This window comes from Streptopelia decaocto (genome assembly GCF_964273445.1).
Source record: "Streptopelia decaocto genome assembly, chromosome: 6".
Lineage (NCBI taxonomy): Eukaryota > Metazoa > Chordata > Aves > Columbiformes > Columbidae > Streptopelia > Streptopelia decaocto.
In genome coordinates, this window is record NC_138660.1 from 1,444,021 (window position 1) to 1,462,920 (window position 18,900).

An 18,900-nucleotide genomic window follows, 5' to 3' on the forward strand; every position below is an offset into this window, starting at 1 on the left:
GGCTCGTTGCCAGTGCTGCTGACCAGGCTGAGGGACCTTCAAGTGTCCCCGGTGGCACCGAGGCCGTGCCCTGGCAATGCTCCAGCTGAGGTCATTGCATCCTGCCGGCTACACATTCATCAGCACTTCGATGACATTTTTCTTCACTGTGTGCCTGAAATTGTGGATTATTGTTGAAGAGCGCGAATAAAGTGCTGCTGATGCATTGCACAGCATTGGTGGGGGTGTTTCTCCGGTGGAGCTGGTGGGATGACTCTCTTCTCCCTCCCAAAAAGATAACCGCGTGTTTGACTTTGCCAGGGTCAGCGCAGCGCTCTGTTGGCTTCGCACACCAACTGCAGACATTAAAAGGCACCGTAAAAATACTACGGCACCAAGAATTCCTCATCCCACTTTTCTGCCTAAATAAGTATCCGCTGGCAAACGTAATTAAGGTGTGTAAAAAGTGTACAAATCTCAACCCCATACTTAACTTCTCCCAAGTAACAAGCGATAAGATGAGAGGGAATGGCCTCAAGTTGCTCCAGGGGAGGTTGAGGTTGGATCTGGGGAACAATTTCTTCCCCAAAGGGCTGTGGGGCATTGGAACAGGCTGCCCAGGGCAGTGCTGGAGTCACCATCCCTGGAGGGCTGGACAGATGGAGATGAGGTTCTCAGGACATGGGGCAGTGCCAGCAGTGGGGAATGGTTGGACTCGATGATCCTGAGGGTCTCTTCCAACCTAAATGATTCCATGATTCTATGACTGATACTATTCTAACTCAAACCTTTCCAGTGCTGTGGGCAGCAGGTCCCAGCCCAGAGGGGAGCGATGATGCTCTTGAGCATCTTCCCTCCCAGGGCCATCAGGGTGGGCAGAAGAGCAAATCTGCTCCTGGGGTCACCCCACAGGTCCCCTGTGTGGCTGCTGAGCACTTGCCCATGGGAAGGAACCTCTGCTGGGGGACACTGAGCCCTGCAAAGACCCAAAGCCATGTCTGAGATGTGTCATTAACATCAGGAAAATGACTTTCGCCTCCGTGATCACTGGCGGTTTCTTCCACTCCTTTGAACATACCCTAGGTGACCCGTGGGCTGGAAGAAAAGGCATTGCAACGCTTTTATTAAAGTGCAAATTTCTGATGTCGAAGCGTGGTATTATTAACGCCAGAATTGCGTTCTAAAGCAAAATTTGTGTGCAGATGCTGTGCACCACTCCTGGCTGTGCACCTGAAATAAGGCCGGGCTTACAGGGGTCAATAGCAAATGTCCAACCTGACCAGTTTGGAAACGCACACAGGCTGGAAAATTAGTTTGGCAATAGAAGGCAAAGCTCTATGCTTTGTGAGGGGTGTAAGCGAAGGCAGGTATTTCTTAGCAGTGTGTCAGGAGTTGTATCTTCTTTTCCCTTGCACTGTATTACAAGCATTAACCATAATAACTCCCTCATGTATTTAGGAATCTGTGGTTTATTGAAGTCTTGCTGCAATTATGAGTAGTTTTAAGCACTCACATGCAAATGGCACAATTATTTTTATATAAAAGTACATATTATTTCACTAGCTCTCCACATCAAGTTGATTTTTATGGCTCGTTGTCTGATCTTCGTTTTATTGCTGTGAATTAAGAGCAATCCAGTGAACAGAATGGATTTACACTGAACTCACAATGCGTTTTCCCCCAGGACTGTAGCTTATAATGGCTACGGAGAAGGCAGGAATAACTCAAAGGGGGAGGAAAAGGAACCAGCTGAGTAAACAAAATCTGTGCCGCTCTGTGCTGCTCCGGGTTCCTAATGGCTCTTTGCGTTTGTAGCTGCTCAGCGAGGCTGCGGGTTCGGTGGGAGCCGGATTTTTCTCAACTTATTGCATTGATGCAAAAGCCACGTTTAACATTGCAATGTTAAAACCAGCGTAGAGTTTTAGATTTGAATTCGCATTTACGTACTGTCTAATGATATGGTAGTGCCTGGAGTTACTCAAAGATACATTCACTCCCTGGCTTTTGTGTCTTCAGTAAATGAGGATTTTGCAGATGTCTGGGCTGAGTGTAGGCACTAAAAGTGTATAATATCTCCCCTTCCAGGTTTCGGAAGGAGCAAAGTTCCTTTACCTTTTAAAGCAGACTGCAAGGGTCTCTCAGAGTCCGGCTTTGCGGCCGGGGGAGCGGTGCCCGCGGCTGCATCCCGGGATGCAGCGATTTCTTCTGCTCGGGGCTTCTCCTTCTCCCCTGGAGACCCAGCCAGGCCAAGAACCTCCTGCCACAACATCAGTTAACTGAAAAATGGATTTTTAGTCTCATTTTGAAGCGTTCTAACATTCTTCAAACAGTATTTCTAACATTTCTGTGGCACGGCAACAAGCCAGGGCTCGGTCTGCCATCAACTCCCACCTCCACATTTTAAGTCCTGAGAGAGGGCGATGAGCAAAGGTGAACAAGATTCAAGTCAAGGACAAACAGTGTTTTAAAGGGCGTGCTTTTCATCTTGGGTTTGTTAAGCAGAAGCAAAGTTATGATATTTTAAGGAAGCTTTTAAATAATGCAATGGTGTTCTGGCGATGACCTGCACACCGCCCGTCACCGGTTATTGCAGGGCAGCAAGAAAGCCCGAAAAACGTGCAGCCAACTGCAGAAAAATGTGGTTACTTAGAAGAACGTGGCTGAAAGGAGAAGTCACTAACCCCTGGTCGCTCGCTGTGCTGTCCCCAGGCAAGACCTGCCCTGCTCCATCCCACCCACCCAACCCTTCCCCGCAGCATCATGTTTCAATTTAAAATCCACACAACAACATTAATGCTTAAATGGACGGAAAAAAAGATGTAATGCAGGAACACCGCTAATTTAATTACTTGTGAAGCGCACAGTTTAAGATATTTAAAACGTATTATTTTTGCATGGCTGCTTTGGCAAAATCCAATTTGAATTTTGAGCACGCTTATTTTTATTTTAGATTAACGCTGTAAACTGCCATCTGTAGAACATGTTTGTTAAGAAGTTAATTCTCAGCAAGGGAAAGAGAACGCTCTGCATGAGGCTTGGAGTGAGCCCGGGGTTAAAGCTGGGGTGACGTGTTCCCGGTACAGGTCAGCGCACATCTCCCCTTTGCACCTCCTGCTCCAGCAAAACTTCCCCACTTTTCAGCAGTTGGAAAATATTTGACAAACTCAAGTCTGCTGGTGCTTGGTGGGAGGGAAAAACCTGATGTGAAGTCAGGGGCTGGTGTGGATGGATCTTGCTAATGCACAGAGGGGTTGGGATGTCGTGTTCCTTATCCTGCCCCTGTTTATCAGGGTGGTCCAGGTGATGCTTCTGATGTTTCCCATCACTCTGCAGGAGCAGCTGGGAGGGGTTTGAAGGGCAGGGAAAAATTTAATGAAATATAACAAGGGCAAGTGTAGAGTCTTACATCTGGGCAGGAACAACGCCAGGTTCCAGTGTAAGTTGGGGAATGACCTATTAGAGAGCAGAGTAGGGGAAAGGGACCTGGGGGTCCTGGTGGACAGCAGGGTGACCGTGAGCCAGCACTGGGCCCTTGTGGCCAGGAAGCCAATGGTACCTGGGGTGGATTAGAAGGGGTGGTCAGTAGGTCAGAGAGGTTCTCCTGCCCCTCTGCTCTGCCCTGGGGAGACCACACCTGGAATATTGTGTCCAGTTGTGGCCCCTCAGTTCCAGCAGGACAGGGAACTGCTGCAGAGAGTCCAGCGCAGCCACCAAGATGCTGCAGGGAGTGGAGCATCTCCCGTGTGAGGAAAGGCTGAGGGAGCTGGGGCTCTGGAGCTGGACAAGAGGAGACTGAGGGGGGACTCATTCATGTTTACAGATATATAAAGGGTGAGTGTCAGGGGGATGGAGCCAGGCTCTTCTCGGTGACAACCAATGATAGGACATGGGGAAATGGGTGCAAACTGGAACACAAAAGATTCCACTTAAATATGAGAAGAAACTTCTTCTCAGTGAGGGTGGCAGAGCCTGGCCCAGGCTGCCCAGGGGGTTGTGGAGTCTCCTTCTCTGCAGACATTCCAACCCGCCTGGACACCTTCCTGCGTAACCTCAGCTGGGTGTTCCTGCTCCATGGGGGGATTGCACTGGATGAGCTTTCCAGGGCCCTTCAACCCCTGACATTCTGGGATTCTGGGATTCTGTGTGAAGCAAACCCATTTCAGCTGATCAGAAGCTGCTCTCTATCCGCGTTCTCCGCTGCTGCGCTCGCTGTGTGCCCAGGCGGGGAGAGAGGGAGCAGGAATACAGCAGCCCCGTGACAACGTGGTGGCCCTGGGTGTGCAGCAGACATCGTGGCCTTTTGGAGCAGGTTGTGCCCTGTCTGTGTGTGCGGGGTCGCTAGGGGTGGCCGGGGGGGACACGCTGCACCGATGCTTCCCACTGGTCCCCAGCGTGTCGCTGCCACCGCAGCATCCCCGGCGGGAGCTGCAGCATCGTCCCTTCAGCAAACTGAGACTCGCTCCTGAGGGCATCCAAAAATATCACACATTGTTTTAGCGCTATAAAATGTCCTGGCAGGCAGGTGGGAGTGGGGCGCAGTGCTTGGGTCCAAGATGCCACCCCCGGGGTGGCCGGGTGCTGGGTCAGGGCTCTGTGCCACTGCGCACAAGAGGCTGGGCAGCTGTTTTCTGGCAAAGCTCTGCTCACAGAACGAGCAGAAATCATCCATGGGAGACAAGATTTGAGGAACAGGAGCAGCAGGAAGCTCATTGGAAAAGCCACAACCAGCCTCAGGAGTACTTAAAATCTGTCCGAAATGTCCTTTCTCTCTGAAAGGGTCAAAGTCCCACACAGCAATTAAAACAAAAAATCAGTTATTTTTTCACAGTGCTCTTCCTGCTTGTTTTTTGAATAGCTCGTGCAAATAGCTCTTACCTAAACACTTCATCAAGAGTGAATTACCCTCGGAAGCGAGCGCTCCCGTTCCCAGCCCGACGCGCCACGGCTGCTCCCGGCTGCACATTTTCTTAGGGCTGCTCAGATTCGTTCCCCTCCGGTAGTTTTGTGGTTTGGTCAGAATCAGCCTCTCCTGTTTATGGAGAAAATCCGTGTTTTCCAGTTTCAGCTCATTCAATCACTTCGGCTTAGTGACTAATACTTTCCAAGGTGGGTCAACGGATGGGGAAGGAAAAACTAGTGATGGGGTTTTAAATGTTTTATTTTGCCTCCTTCAGTCCGAAGTAGTAATGAAATGAGAGAAAATGGCATCTATTATTTACAAACCTATGGGATGTGTCAACCAGTGACAGCACAGTCAACACCCGACACATAGATCCGATCTGCTTACTAATTTCCTGCATGAATGAAGTGGACTTGACCTGGCGTTGGAACAGGAATAGGTGCGTGTTCCAGGCTTGCTGGGTCTGAGCACATGGGCTCAGGTGCCACTGAAGGGTGACGGGTGGATTAACCGGGCACAGGTATGATACAGAGCTCCCTGCTCCTCTCTTATTTCTGGAAATAACTTGATTCATTCACATCCTTTAGGAACTGCAAGATGTATATATATATACATGTATATATATATATATATATTATTTTTTTTTTTTTTACAAGGATAATGTAATTCCCTCAGACATTTGAAATTCTGCACTTTAACAGCATCACTGCAGAATGACAAATGTTTTTCCCTTTCCTCTCTTGCATCCTCGGGTCCCATGGCTGACGAACCGCAGTGGGGGAGGCAGAGCCGTGGGCTGCGCATCATTCCAGGATGCGCTTGCTGGAATCAGGGCCCCCCCGGCAGAGTTATTCCCCTGGGAATGCCAGTGCCAGCGCTGCCCCCGCTCCGGCATCCCCGCCGGGCAGCGCTGGGAATAGACATGTGCAGCTGCAAACTCTTTGCGGCTGTTCCTGCTGTAAGAGGCCACCTGGGCAGCGGGTGTCCCTGGGGACCGGCTGCACCCAGAGGGACAAGTGGCCTGGAGCTGGGGCGGGAGGGAGGGAGCAGGAGCATCGCGTGCGGGAGCCTCATCCGCAGCGCGGCTCGTGTGCGGGAGGCTGAGCACGCCGGCACAGCTGCCAGAACCCATCTATTTTGCCTTCTCTACAGTTTGATGTGTCATCGGCAACTTCTCTGAGGATGCAGACAAAGAATAAAAAATTCTGGGGAATTTCAGCTGAAGTGACCACCTACACACCCAGTGCAACACGGTGGTGAGGGATGAGTTGGGAAGTGTGAGGAGAGCCAAGGAACAGGGGCCAGATGTCATTTAGGCACCTGCTTGTCCCCTCGCGCCAGCCGTGCCTGGGCTGGCTGCCCTCCCGCCGCCGAGACGGAGTTTCCATCAGCCGGACTCACCTCCTGGCTTTGCTGCTGTGCACAGAATCACAGAATCGTTTGGGCTGGAAGAGACCCTCAGGATCATGGAGCCCAACCCTTAACCCACCCCCGGCACTGCCCCATGTCCCCGAGAACCTCATGTCCGTCTGTCCAACCCTCCAGGGATGGTGACTCCAGCACTGCCCTGGGCAGTTCCAATGCCCAACAGCCCTTTCCATGTTAGTTTTCAGCTGATCAATCCTGTCCTGTCTTGCCTCTGCATCTATTCTGCTAGTTATGGGTTTGTTTGGTTGGTTGGGTTGGTTTGGTTTGGTTTCCTATTTTACATTGTTGACTGAACAGCATCGCTGCTGCAGCAGTGGGGACTGTCACCAACTCCCCCAAACCCCGTTTTACTGTGTTGGGGACCACAGTGCAGCCACCACCTGCCACGGCGCTGCAGAAACCCGGCCGGGAAGGAAGATGCTCAGAAGAGCACCTGGGACCGTGTCATCCATCCACTTCCCCCTGAAATGACTTTGAGAAGCAGCATTCCTCCTGGTGTCTCTTCACCACGCTGCTGCAGACACGCCTGATTCAAATCAAATCCTATTTTCTTTTTATAACATCTTAGGTAGAAGAGACTACAAAGCAGTTTGTAAAGCAGCAAATAGAAGCACAGTCAAACACTGCAAGCATAAGAATGAATGTTAAAGAGCATTCAAGTATGTATGTGCTCAACCAAGGAAAGAGATGTATGTTTTCAGCTTGCTCAAGTATCTGTTGGGCCGTCCACACTAGTCCAGCCTCTTCTACAGCTCTGCATGTTCATCTGTGCTTCTTATAATCTGAAAATAGAACTAAAGATTTCCTGAAATTAGGAATAAATAACCATCAGTACTTGATCAAAGACAGGGGTGGCTCTGCCTTCGCTGCAGCTTTACAACGTGGACCCATCCTTGCCCCTTGTCCCTGCACGGATCCTTTGCTCCATGTCTTGCTCTGAGCATCCCGAGAAGCATCGCGCCCGTTTTCACAGCATCACCCCACACAGAGTGCAGTGCAGTGATTTGCACCTGCCCGTGCCCAACGCTTGCCCGGGATGTGCAGGTGGCCCAGCGGCACACGCGTCTCCTGCTTCCATCTCTGCACATGCACACGGGTTTAAAATACCTAAAACAGCGGCAAGCTGTGATTCTGCATCACTGCAATTACTGCTAATACAGGCGGTAATTTAGTGGAAGCTGCTGTGCGTGTTGTGAAGTGTTTTGTTTGCAAAATGGGAGACAGAAACCATTATTTTTCTCTCTTCCCACCCACACCACTTAGAGACAACCTCCTGCCGCCGGAGCTTGCTGAGGGGCAGCTACTGCTTGTGGAAAATCCGCAGGTCGTTTTGAGCTGATGAAGCAAAATGAAATCCAGCCTTAAAAGCAGGAAACCACTGGAGTTAATTAAAGAAGAGAATTAACACCTCCATGGTGCCTCACCCTTGGTGCTCAGCAGCACTCTGGGGGCTGCTGGAGCCCGATGAATCGTAACAAATCACGGAATCATAGAATCACAGGATGATTTGGGTTGAAGGAACGTTCCCAGCTCCCCCAGTGCCCCCCCTGCCATGAGCAGGGACATCTGCACCAGCTCAGGGTGCTCAGAGCCCCGTCCAGCCTGGCCTGGGATGTCTCAGGGATGGTTCATCCACCACCTCTCTGGCCAACCTGGGCCAGGCTCTCACCACCCTCAGGGCAACAATTTCTTCCTCATGTCCGAGCTGAATCTCCCCTACCTAGTTTAACCCCCCACCCCTTGTCCTGTCCCTGCAGGCCCTGCTGAGCAGGGCGAGATGCTGCTGCTGTTCCCGCTCCGCAGGGCGCGGGCGAAGGACGTCGCGGTGCTGCCGCGGGAGAGGGCGATCGGAAGGGGCCTCTCCCTCCACCGGGGCTGCTGTTGTTACTTGAAACAGCCCCTTTGTTTTCAGGGAAGAAATTACATATTTTATTCTTTTCTCAGTGCAAAAGGAACGGTTCTGGAGCCCTAATGGGGATGTTTCTAAGCAACGTTGTTTTCCCACCGCCAGCTTCAGGAACAGTGACTTTTGATTCTTTTACATTTTTGTAGCAATAAGATAAACTGTCTGCAGTTTAAATGCAGGAAAATCTTGTCATGGTTCCCCCAGTTTTGCTTAATGGGGTGGGCGGGGGGCTGTATCGGCGCCATGGGGCTCACCCCACACCCGTGGGGTGCGAGGAGGGTTGTGCTGTGCTCAAGGTGCCCCCCACCCACCGTCCCTCAACCTGGCGGCCCCCAGGGGCTTGTGAAATGGGGCTCTGGGGGGTCACCCACCACCGGGGCTGCTTCAGGAGGAGCGACCCGCGTGGGAACCGTCCCCTCGGTGTGAGTATTTCTGGTAGAGGTTGGCTCCTGTGGGCAAACCCACCAACACAGAGCAATGAAACTGCGGCTGGAACAAGCAAAAAACAGCATTATCTGATTTCTGTTGAGAGCTTCTAAGTCTGATGATTCTTCTGTGGGTGTGGAGTTGAAAATGTTTTAGTCATTGTGTGTGTTATTGCAGAGATTTTATTTAAAACTTATGTTTTTCTGTAGAGAAACCTCTCTCCCTTTCTCTGTCTCATTCCTGATAGATAGATAGATAGATAGACAGACAGATAGATGGATAGGCAGACAGACAGGCAGACAGACAGGCAGATAGGGTGGTCATCCTGCTGCCATTGTACAGATGGGAGCCGTGGAAGGTGATAAGCTCAAAGCAGGGTTTGCTCAGCACACTGAAGCAGAGCTGCTCAGCAGCCTCATCTTTCAAGCAGCCCAACCATTACTTACTGCTTTAAAATCTTATACTCGTTGTTTTTAGCCACCACCAAACGTGAGGTTGTTGTGGAGACATTTCCAGGCTGGCTGGGTGCGGGGTGGGGGGAACTGTCAGAACGCAGAGCTGGGATCCCAAACTCTCCGCCCTCCAAACGACCAAGGATGACAGCGAAGCAAACCTCCCACCTGGATAACCATAATTGCTTTGTCCCTCAGCAACAGGAGGAGCTGCTTGCAGGTTAACGAGTTGCTGAAGCAGCGCAGGTGGCTCAGCCCATAAATCCCTGCCGGGGCAGGGGGTGCTGGCTCAGCCTCTTGGGGGGTTTAGGGGGCTCAAGCTGCTGCTCTTTCAGCTGTGATGGGAAGCAGCAGGTACTGGGTGATGCTGCAGTGGTGCTGGGAGAGTAACAGTGAAGGTTGTCTTAAAGAAGGGAATTATTCTTCCCTGTTGATGTGTGAGGAGAAAGGGCTTTGCTCTGCAGCAGGGCTGGGTGCTGGCTCCTGGTGTGGTTTTGGCCCCCCCTTTGCTGGCTGTGGCTCTGGAGGGATGGGGAAAGCTGGTGGTGCTTGGGCATGGGGACCAGGCTCGGTGGCCACTGCTGGCTCAGCTGCCTCTGGTGCTGAGGTGTTTGCTGCCATCGATGGGCTCTCTCACGGATTCTCCCTGTGCTAGAATTAATCAAAAGTGAATAATTACAATCTCTTTCTGCCCTGTGCCACAAGAGAAAAATGCCACTCCTGCCATATGGTGTGGGCTGCTCTGTAGATGTGTTTTCTCCCCTTTTCTTTTAATGAGGAGCCTGTCAGCCCTGCAGATCCTCCAGACCCGGCTGGGTGCCGGTGTGCCGCACCACTGCCTGCACGGTGCCGGTGGCAGATGTGGCCCTGGCCCGCGGTGACTCTGCTGCTGGGGATGGGGGGTGTGGGAGGACATGGGTGTCACTGTGTGTGGGTTTGGGGGCTCCTCTACCCCACCACCTCCAGGAGGCACCCAGCACCCACCCAAATGTGGGGCTTCACATGCAGGAGCTGAGTTAGGTGTGTGATTAACACCCTGTCCTGTAGCTGCCTGGGTGCACAAAGCCTGGCTCAGGGTGGGTTCAGCTGCTGCTCATCCCAGGGGACACCAAAGTGCTTGGCTACAAAACAGGGACCTTCCCCTTGGCCGAGACCCCCACACCTTGCTGGAGGGGTGCGAGGTCTGGGGCATCATGAGGGCTGTGCTCTTATGTGTTGTCTCATCCATGGATAGTCATTAAAATGTCACTGTGGTGGGTTTTTTTCCCAAGTCTTCCCTCTGGACACCTGCTAAAGCCAAGCCTTGTCCTCCCCATGGCCCTGCTGCTCCTCGGCTTTCCTCTCACGGCTCCCTGGGACCCCCATATAGAAATCATATATTCCTTTTGGTCTCGTTCAGCTCTGACTGCACTGTCAGCACTTACCCTTCCAAGAAAATGATTAATCTACAAGTTACCATAAGAGCCATTAAGGAGACATTGAGTGAGCACAAGAGGCAAAATGAGGATTGGGGAGTTGTTCAGGTCTTTCATAATCCTCACTGCTGTACCATGTTAATGAGGTTTAAGCCGGGGCTGGACCGGGCACAGCTGGTTTAAGGCAGGGTCTGTGTGCAATTTCACTTGAAAAGGTTTTCCTCATCTTGGCAAGATGAGCCCTTAATGGCCATGGGATTATAATTGGCCACTCTCATGTACCCTGTGAGTTAATTGGGACAGCAGCATTGTAGGGAAATACTGTTTTTTCAGCCAGAAATGGTTTAGTGTTGCTTAAAAAGCTGGCTTAAGCAGAGGAGATCTGGAAGAGGCTTGCAAATAGCTGTTCCAGTGCAAAGGCTTTTGCAGGGGTGCAGTGGAGTGGAATTGAGGGATGAAGAGCTTTGAAATCCTGCGGAAACTTCCCAATCAGAGGAAACAGCGGAGCGCGTCTGGAGGCAGCAGCTGGCGGAGCATCGGGACACCGGGATTGCACCAAGGTTGCTGCTGGGTTGAGGTGGGCAATATTGGTTCATATTGGGCAATGCTGGTTAATACTGGGCAGGATCTCAGCCGTGCTGCTGGTGTCCCCAGGGTGGCTGTGGCCTCAGGGAACAGTGCGGGTTGTCCCCCCCAAACGGCACCAGCTGTGCTGAGATCTCAGCCGCCATCGTGTCCTCCTAGGGATGGGGGTGCCTGGACACACCAGTCGAATTTATTGTGCAATTTATTATTCCTCAGTGAGATGAGCCTGGCTGCTGTGTGTGGAAACAGGAAAACAAACCAACCCACACCACCGGGCTGTTGTAGCTTTGTCCTTTGTGCCCCTTTGCGTGCCCAGCCTGAGCCACCGTGTGCCCATCTCCGCAAGCTCCAGGAGCTTGTGACGCCCCAGCCCGTCACACGTTCTGAGTTTGTTTTTATAGAGCTATTCCATATAGTTAACACTCGTATAACGCTGTTATATGCAGGTTTGTTGACAAAGAATGAATTTTTAGGTAATCTTTAGTGCTCCTGAGGTGATCAGGGAGGTTGCACGGTAGCTCCAATAAGGCTTTTAATGGAAAAACTTACAGGCAGGTGAAAACTTTCCAAGTGACTTGTAAGTCTTCTCCATCAGCACAGGGGCTATTTCAGGCTTGCGGGTAGCCAGCAATGCTATAGGATGGTAATCCCATCAAATATCTTTCCCCAGAAGGAGTTAAATGGGTTTAGAATTACTGCGCAGACAAATTATTCTCAGTGCTAATTCATCTCAACTGTAAATCCTGGGTTATTGTCTTGTTAAGCAAAATTAACATTTCAAACACAATCTAATCTTTCCATGTGGACACATTATAAGGAAAAATCCCCTGGGAATGTATTCCATCCTCCTTTTTTCCTGAGACTCTCGAAAAGCTGTTTGTTTGCTTTTTCCCTGCATTTTTGTATTGGGCTTTATCCCAGATGCCTCTTGTTGCCCTCGTCACCCCTCCGTGTCTTTGTGGAACGTGTTATTCCTCTTTTCCCTTTGTGTCACTTCTTGATGCTGAACCAAAATGCTTTGGAAGTCGAAAGTTGCCACCTTGGCCTTTCTCGTGGATGATGAACCCTGGCTCCTCAAACACACGGTCAGCGGCTCTTACCCCTTGGCCAAAACAGACACGTGTCTCCCTGTTGAGCACTGTCCTTGGGTTTGCTCACAGCTAAGAGACTGACAAGCAAAATGCCTTTTTTCTCTCTATTTTTCTCCCCAGTTTGGGGGAGCTGAAGGCTTTTGCAGCCCTGAGCGTGTCCTGGGGCTGGATCCAGGCTGCTCTCCATATCCCTGCCCTGACTGGTGTCAGCCTCAGCTCATTTACCTGCTTGTTTCTAGCAAAATAATTAATTTGGACTTACTCAGCATTGCAGCTGTGTCCAGAATCAAATTATCTTTTCTAAGTATAATTTTTCCCATGCTTAAAAACTAAATGTGTGTTGGGTTTTGGTGGTGTTTTTTCTCCCCTTTTACAAATGAGCAGCTGTGGTGGGACGCAGGGAGCTGTGTGTGGTCCCCAGCTGGGGCTGGAGCTGCAGATACGGGCTGGTGTGTCTGCTGGAAGCAAGGGAGGTGGGAATGGGAATTGGTTGCTGAAGCGAATCTGAGAGCGTTTCGTGCCCTAGAGCCCAGGGCCCCGATAAGCACAGCCCAGGCAGCGGCTCTGGGCTTTGCCGGCTGGGAAGAGGCGCGAGCAGCCGAGCAGGGATTCTCCAGGTCTCTGCGCAGAGGATGCGCCTTGAATCCCGGGGTCACTTGGGCCAGGGGAGGTTTAGATTGGGTGTTAGGAAACATTTCTTCCCCAAAGGGCTGTGGGGCATTGGAACAGGCTGCCCAGGGCAGTGCTGGAGTCACCATCCCTGGAGGGCTGGACAGACGGACATGAGGTTCTCAGGGACGTGGGGCAGTGATGGGGGGGGATAACGGTTGGACTTGGTGATCTTGAGGGTCTCTTCCAACTGAAATGATTCCATGATTCTGTGACACCTGCTCAGCCGGGGACCTGCCTGCCAGACCACGGGCAAAAAACCCAAGTTCTTCCCAGGTGAAATCCTTGCACCGCTGGGACTGCAGCTCTGAGCCGGAGGAGGATGGAGGAGGCCGAAGGAGCAGGTGCAGGGTGTGCGCAACTCTCCGCTGACAATACAGAAGTGAGAACTTCATTTTTTTGGTGAGGATCTGCCAAGTGGCAGAGGGATCAGGAGCCAGCCCTGCAGCCTTGCTGCCCTTTTGGGTCCCGGTGCTCCAATGGCTCCGTACCACCGGGAAGGTGCCGTTCCCAGCCGACTGTGGGCTCCTGGCCTGGTAGGATTTGGCTAACACCTCCTTCCAGCCTTTTTCCTCCCAGGAATGTCCATTTGCACACGGTGAGCAGTTGTTTGGTGTTGGATGGTGTTAAGCAGCAGTTGCCAGGATGGGGATGTTGCCATGGATGGTGGCATCTTGCCGTGGTCCCCCCCGCATCGCTGCCCATCAAACCCAGCCAAGAACCCGCGTCTCCTCGGGAATGAATGCATTCTCTGCTTGGAAAAGCCTAGTCAAGGGAAATGTCGTCCCTCCCCACGCGCTGTTTTGGTACCTTAGTGTATTTTTAACAACATCCCGGAGTTGCAAGCTGTGTTTTCAATGAATCAGACATCCAGCTCCCGCGCTCGTTAGCCCAGCGCAATCTGGCGAAGCTCCGGTGCTGTGGGGAGGGTTGTGTTGGCTCAAACTCCCGGCTGCGCGGGCTGGGAAAATGTCACCTTTGCTTTACACCAGGGAAGAACAGCGATCTTAAACCAGCATGTAAGGCTCTTTGGGGTTGTCCCTTTCCTGTCCCCTGCCCTGTTCGGGCACTGGGACAGGGCAGTGACTACTCCCTGGAGAAGGGAACTAGAAAAGAAAAAAGTAATTAAATTTAAAATGCGTAGTGCTAGAAAGAGCAGAAACAGTGTGGTGTGGCCCCTTCACAAAATAAATTAATGCCCTGTAGGCTCTTAAAGTGTTGAGCATGGGTATAAATGTTCTTTATTGAAGGTTTTGGTGACCTGGGTGCTTTCGGCCAGGCTTGCACAGCTCGTGCCATGGGAGCTGGGCAGTGATTTGTGGGGAGCGGTGCAATTGCTCCAGTGCTGTAAAGGGCAAGGGAAGCTGAGCACCAGCAAGAGAGGCAAGATATCTGTGCTAATGAGAGAGGGGAAAAAAGTGTATGAAGGCTGATTTGTCATCAGCTGCTTCTAGGTTAGGCAAAGTGATCCTGAGGGATGGGAGGTTCCTGCGATGTCCTTTTGAATGGCTACTTCATCCCTCAGCATCACTGACTTCCCACTGGAAAAGCTGTTTTCTCTTTCAAGAGTGATGAAATAACACCAGCGTGAGAGCCAGGGGTTGCTGCTCCTGCATCCCGGTCACTATCTGGGATGGTCCCAGTGCCGCTGTCCCCAGTGGTTTGCAGGGGCTGCTGCTGGTTCGGCGCTGGGGACTGAGCCGGTTAATTGTCTCGGATATGCAATTAGTGCAGCAGAAGCACAAAGAGCTTTTACTACCCAGTTACTTAGAAACCGAACATTGACTTTTTTTACTTGGCAATTTTGTAGCTTCCGGGCATGTGTGTGTATATATATATATATATGTGCATGTAATACCTCTATGCATACAGCTGCAAGCTGCAAAACTGATGTAAATGTGTATATATAGATATATATTTGCTGGGGGGGCTGTTTATTATTGTTTTCATTTTATTATTTGTTTTGGGGAAGAGGAGAACCAGCTCTCAAGAACTCTTGCTCTTTCAGACAAATGACCCCTCTGCCCCAGGAGCAACAACCAAACCTGGAGCTTTGTGCATTTTAGCAGCACAGGGTCCACGCTGGGACGAACCAGCCCACGTGGGTCGAGTTTTCAGCTGGTTTTGCGGTTCTGTGTGTTGGTACAGCAGCTTTGCTTTCACGCTGCCCACCTGTTAATTAGCGATGAGTTAATTAGGGTTGAGTGAGGTGCTGTGGAGGGTTGGAAGCGGTGGAGCAGCCGGGGCTGTGACCCGACGATGCTCTCCGGGCTGGATTGAGCAGCTCGTTTTGCAAGAAGGATCTTGTACCGCCACGACTTGGCATTTTCAGTGTCGGCTCTTGACTATAGACATCAATTTTTCCAAGTAGCCGGGTCACGTGTGCGCTAAAGTAAATGGCAAAGGCTGCTTTGGACATTCAAACGCAGTATTTCTGTCCAGATTCCGCAGTGGAGCGGACTCTGCAACGAGCTGGTTATCGCTCTCCAGAGGGAATCCCGGCTGTGTGTGGGTGCTTTACCCCCAAATCCCCAGAGGGACGAGCCCTGATGTGGCTTTGTGGCACCAGAGGGACAGAGGAGCTGTGGGGAAGGAGGACAGGACAGACAGACTGACCCTGCTGCTGGGGGACTGGTGTACCCTGTAACTGCATGCAGACACCAGAGGGTTTCACTCACACTGTGCATGCATCTACATTATGCATATATATATATAAAAGGGATGTATATGCATATATATGTATATGAAAAGAATGTGTGTATCTCTGTATATTTATGTCTGTAGAGAGAGCGATGCAGCTCCATGGCCAAGCTGTGCCTGTGCAGAGCCAGACTTTGAAAGGCTCAGTGAGAAACAGGACTTAAAAAACCCACAAACTCTCCACAAAATAAATGTAAACTGTTTGGAAATGCGGATTAGCATTGACTTCGCCGCCGAGCATTGTGCAGTGGGTGCGATGTCTGCAGAAGTGATGTGAAAATGGCAATTTTGTGAGGCTGGGCTCCTCTTTCCTGGCAGAACTGTTGTGGTTCTGGAGCACGCGGGTATTTGCCTTTTAACTTGCTGAGGGTTCTGCTTTGTGCTGGTGAGCAGGGGGAGCTGGGCAGCATTTGTGCTGTTCTGTGCATGGGTGAAGTTTGTTACACAGGGATCCGGCTGCGCTTTAACTCGAAAAGAAGAGAAAATCATAAAAAGGAAAAAGAAAATCAGGTCAGCTCCTGCCCCAACCGTGCTGTGATCTCAGGGGCTCGTGGCATTTCAAACAGCTACTAGAGGACAAATTTTCCCCAAATTTTAAATTCCCATCAGCAGAGGTGAATTTTGGGTAGGGCAGAGGATGCCCTGGGGGGGTGGTACCTGCCCTGGGGGGTGGCACCTGCCCCAAGCGCTGGCTGTGCCCCTGGTACCCGGGGATGCCTCTGATCGCTCGTCCATGCGGGAAATTGGACCACATGAGCAAATACTCAAAATGGCCCCAAAATGGAGCGTGCGAAAAGAGAAAGAGCTGATAGAACAGGGCACGACCCGCGCTGATGTCGGCTGTTTTGTCCGACCCCTTTCACCATGGCTGAGAGGGACTTTTTAAAAAATTTGGCTTTAAATAATTCATTGGGAATAGCAAAAAGTGCAGCGATTGTTCTCAGTAGAAGGTCAATAAATGGTCCCCAAATTATACCTTGATCTGGCAAAAAAATTGCAGTGATACGGTTTTAACAGAAAGGTTAAAGCAGGAGGGTGTAATTAAAATGATGTTTTGCAGTGCAGTGATGGGTTTAATGTGCAGAACATTTCATGGCCTTGGGGCTGATTATCCTGCCTGCGGGCTGGGGAGGTGGGACAAGGGTGATGACTTTATCACTGTGATGCTGAAAAGCAGCTGGGCTGAGGGATCAAGTGCTGCCTCCCCTTGGGCTGGGAGATCCGGGGTGTTTTGTTTGGGGGAAATCCAGGTGTTTTGAGGGAAATTAAGGGTGTTTTATTCGTGGGGAATCCAGGAGCTCGGGAGTCCCGGCGGGAACCGGACTGGGGCTCTGCTGTGATGGAGGTGAATGTTCTGACAAATGTGAGGGTCAATAAACCAAATATAAAGCTGAGTAAGGTGAACACTTTAATTGGTGTTGCTACAATGAACACTGACCGATGTTGGCAAGCAAAGGAAGTTCTTTACAGGACCTCAAATCACATCAGGTGTGTGTTTCATCTGAGTGTACCTGGGTTTATTCCTAGCTTGTCCCACAGCCCAGTGAGGCCAAGGAGGAGCACGGAGCACCCCAACTTCTCCGAACCATGTGCCGCATCCCTGCTGAGGGCGGTCTGCCCCGTTCCGGCAGAAAAAGGGGTGATTTGCACAAAAGCAGGGATTTGCCTTCTCTGGCTGCTGTTTTCCCATTGAGTTAAGTTTTATGTGCCTTGAGGGCTTAACAATATTTTCTAATAGTTTTCTTTTCTTTCTAGAAACCTCGGGAAATCTGGACTGAGAGTCTCGTGCCTCGGGCTGGGTGAGTAACGGCCGTGGCTGCTCTTGTATTCCTGTAAAAAAAGGTGTATTTCTCAGAGCACAGTCCTGCAGAGATCTGGCAGAAGCCCTGGCGTGTGCTCACGTCAGCTCTCTGCATTAGCCAGGGCGCTTGTCCGTGGCGTGGGGTGATGCTTTCCACCCATTGCGCTCCAGTGGAACAGTATGAGGATTCATTTCATAAGATTCTTCTAAAACAGCCTGATCCCCGCGAGGCAGAGCCCACAGAGCCCACGTCTGCGATGTCTGTGAGTGTCCCCAAGAGCCTGAACTGTCAGAGCTCCAGCCTCAGGGGACACAATCTGCCTGGGCTATGGGCAGAATTTGATCTTGTCCAGCGCTCGTACTTTGAATCTGTATGGAACAGGAATAACAAAAACTAAAGAATACCTTATCAATATTTTATCTTATCAATATTTTATCCGAAAGAGCATCTATAAGCACTGCGGCACATCTATACGGGTCCTGCGCTGATGCTGCGGCTCCTGCAGACATCGGAGCGCTGCTGCCAGGCGGAGCGTGTGCGATCGAACGAGCAGCTCCTGATGGCTTTACTCATGCGAGTAATTTCTTTGATGGCAGTTGAACTGCTTATATGAAGAATGCTTAAAACTGTGTGTATATATATATATGTATATATATATATGTGTAACAAAACCCAGGCTCTGCCTGCAATGGGGACCCTCCAGCTCCCCACTCGCTGCTCACGAGGCAGGTGCCCCAGGGTTAGCTCGTATTTTTCCAACACGCTTTGAGATTTGATTTTAAAATAGAGTGAAATGTGAAAGTCACCCTGTATCCCAAGTCATATAAATAAGGCCTATTCTGCCAAGAAGAGCTCTTCTGGTTAAAATAGATCCAGGCTTTGAAAGGAGTTGTCTGATCTGGCAGAGGTTTTATTTATCATCCTTGGAGTTCACCAAGAGCTAATGTTGTTGTGGTGGAGAAAAGCGATGAGAAGGAAGCAGCAGCAGGAAAAAAACCAAAACCCAAAACATTTTGCAGAGCTTTTCTTTAATTTCAAGCATGTGGAACTGCATCTAAATATACTGAGGCTTTGTGAGCACAGCTGCAGGGGAGCAGTGGGGGCTGAGGATGCAGGGAGGGCTGGGGCAGAGCTGCTGGGCATCCATTCAGAACTGGGTATCTCTGCATGTACCAGAAGTGATGGGCCCCACAGCCCTTGGGGTGTAGGAATTGGGGAGGGGAGCACTGGAAAGCCTGGAATTCAGTTGCCACGTTCTCTTGATGTGCAGGTATTTCTCCTCGTCCTCCCGCCGCAGATCCGTCGGGTCTCTGCTTTCAGCACTGGCTCCTCTGGCTTTGCTAAATAGCTTCTCCTTCTCAGTTCCTTAAAAGATAAATGCATTTCCCTAAACTCTCTGCAGGATGAAAATCTAATTTAAGGTTTACTAGAGTTTCTGAAGGCTCAGCAATCTCCCAAAATCTCAGCGAGGTGGGAGTGTTTCATCATCTCGCATGAGAAAGTGGACGCAGACGCACAGTGGGGCAGAGATCAGAGGCTGGCGGTGC

At 50.9% G+C, this 18,900-nt stretch overlaps 1 protein-coding gene across 2 annotated transcripts in view; it reads left to right on the plus strand.

The window, feature by feature from the left end:
- KCNAB1 (potassium voltage-gated channel subfamily A regulatory beta subunit 1) overlaps positions 1–18,900 on the plus strand; it is a gene marked incomplete at its 5' end in the record, with an annotated part of 61,590 nt that overhangs the window by 21,636 nt on the left and 21,054 nt on the right. For both annotated transcript variants that reach the window (XM_082055742.1, XM_082055741.1), the window contains one exon: positions 17,307–17,350. In XM_082055742.1, coding sequence (XP_081911868.1) covers positions 17,307–17,350 — 44 coding nt within the window. The remainder of the gene's footprint in view (positions 1–17,306; positions 17,351–18,900) is intronic.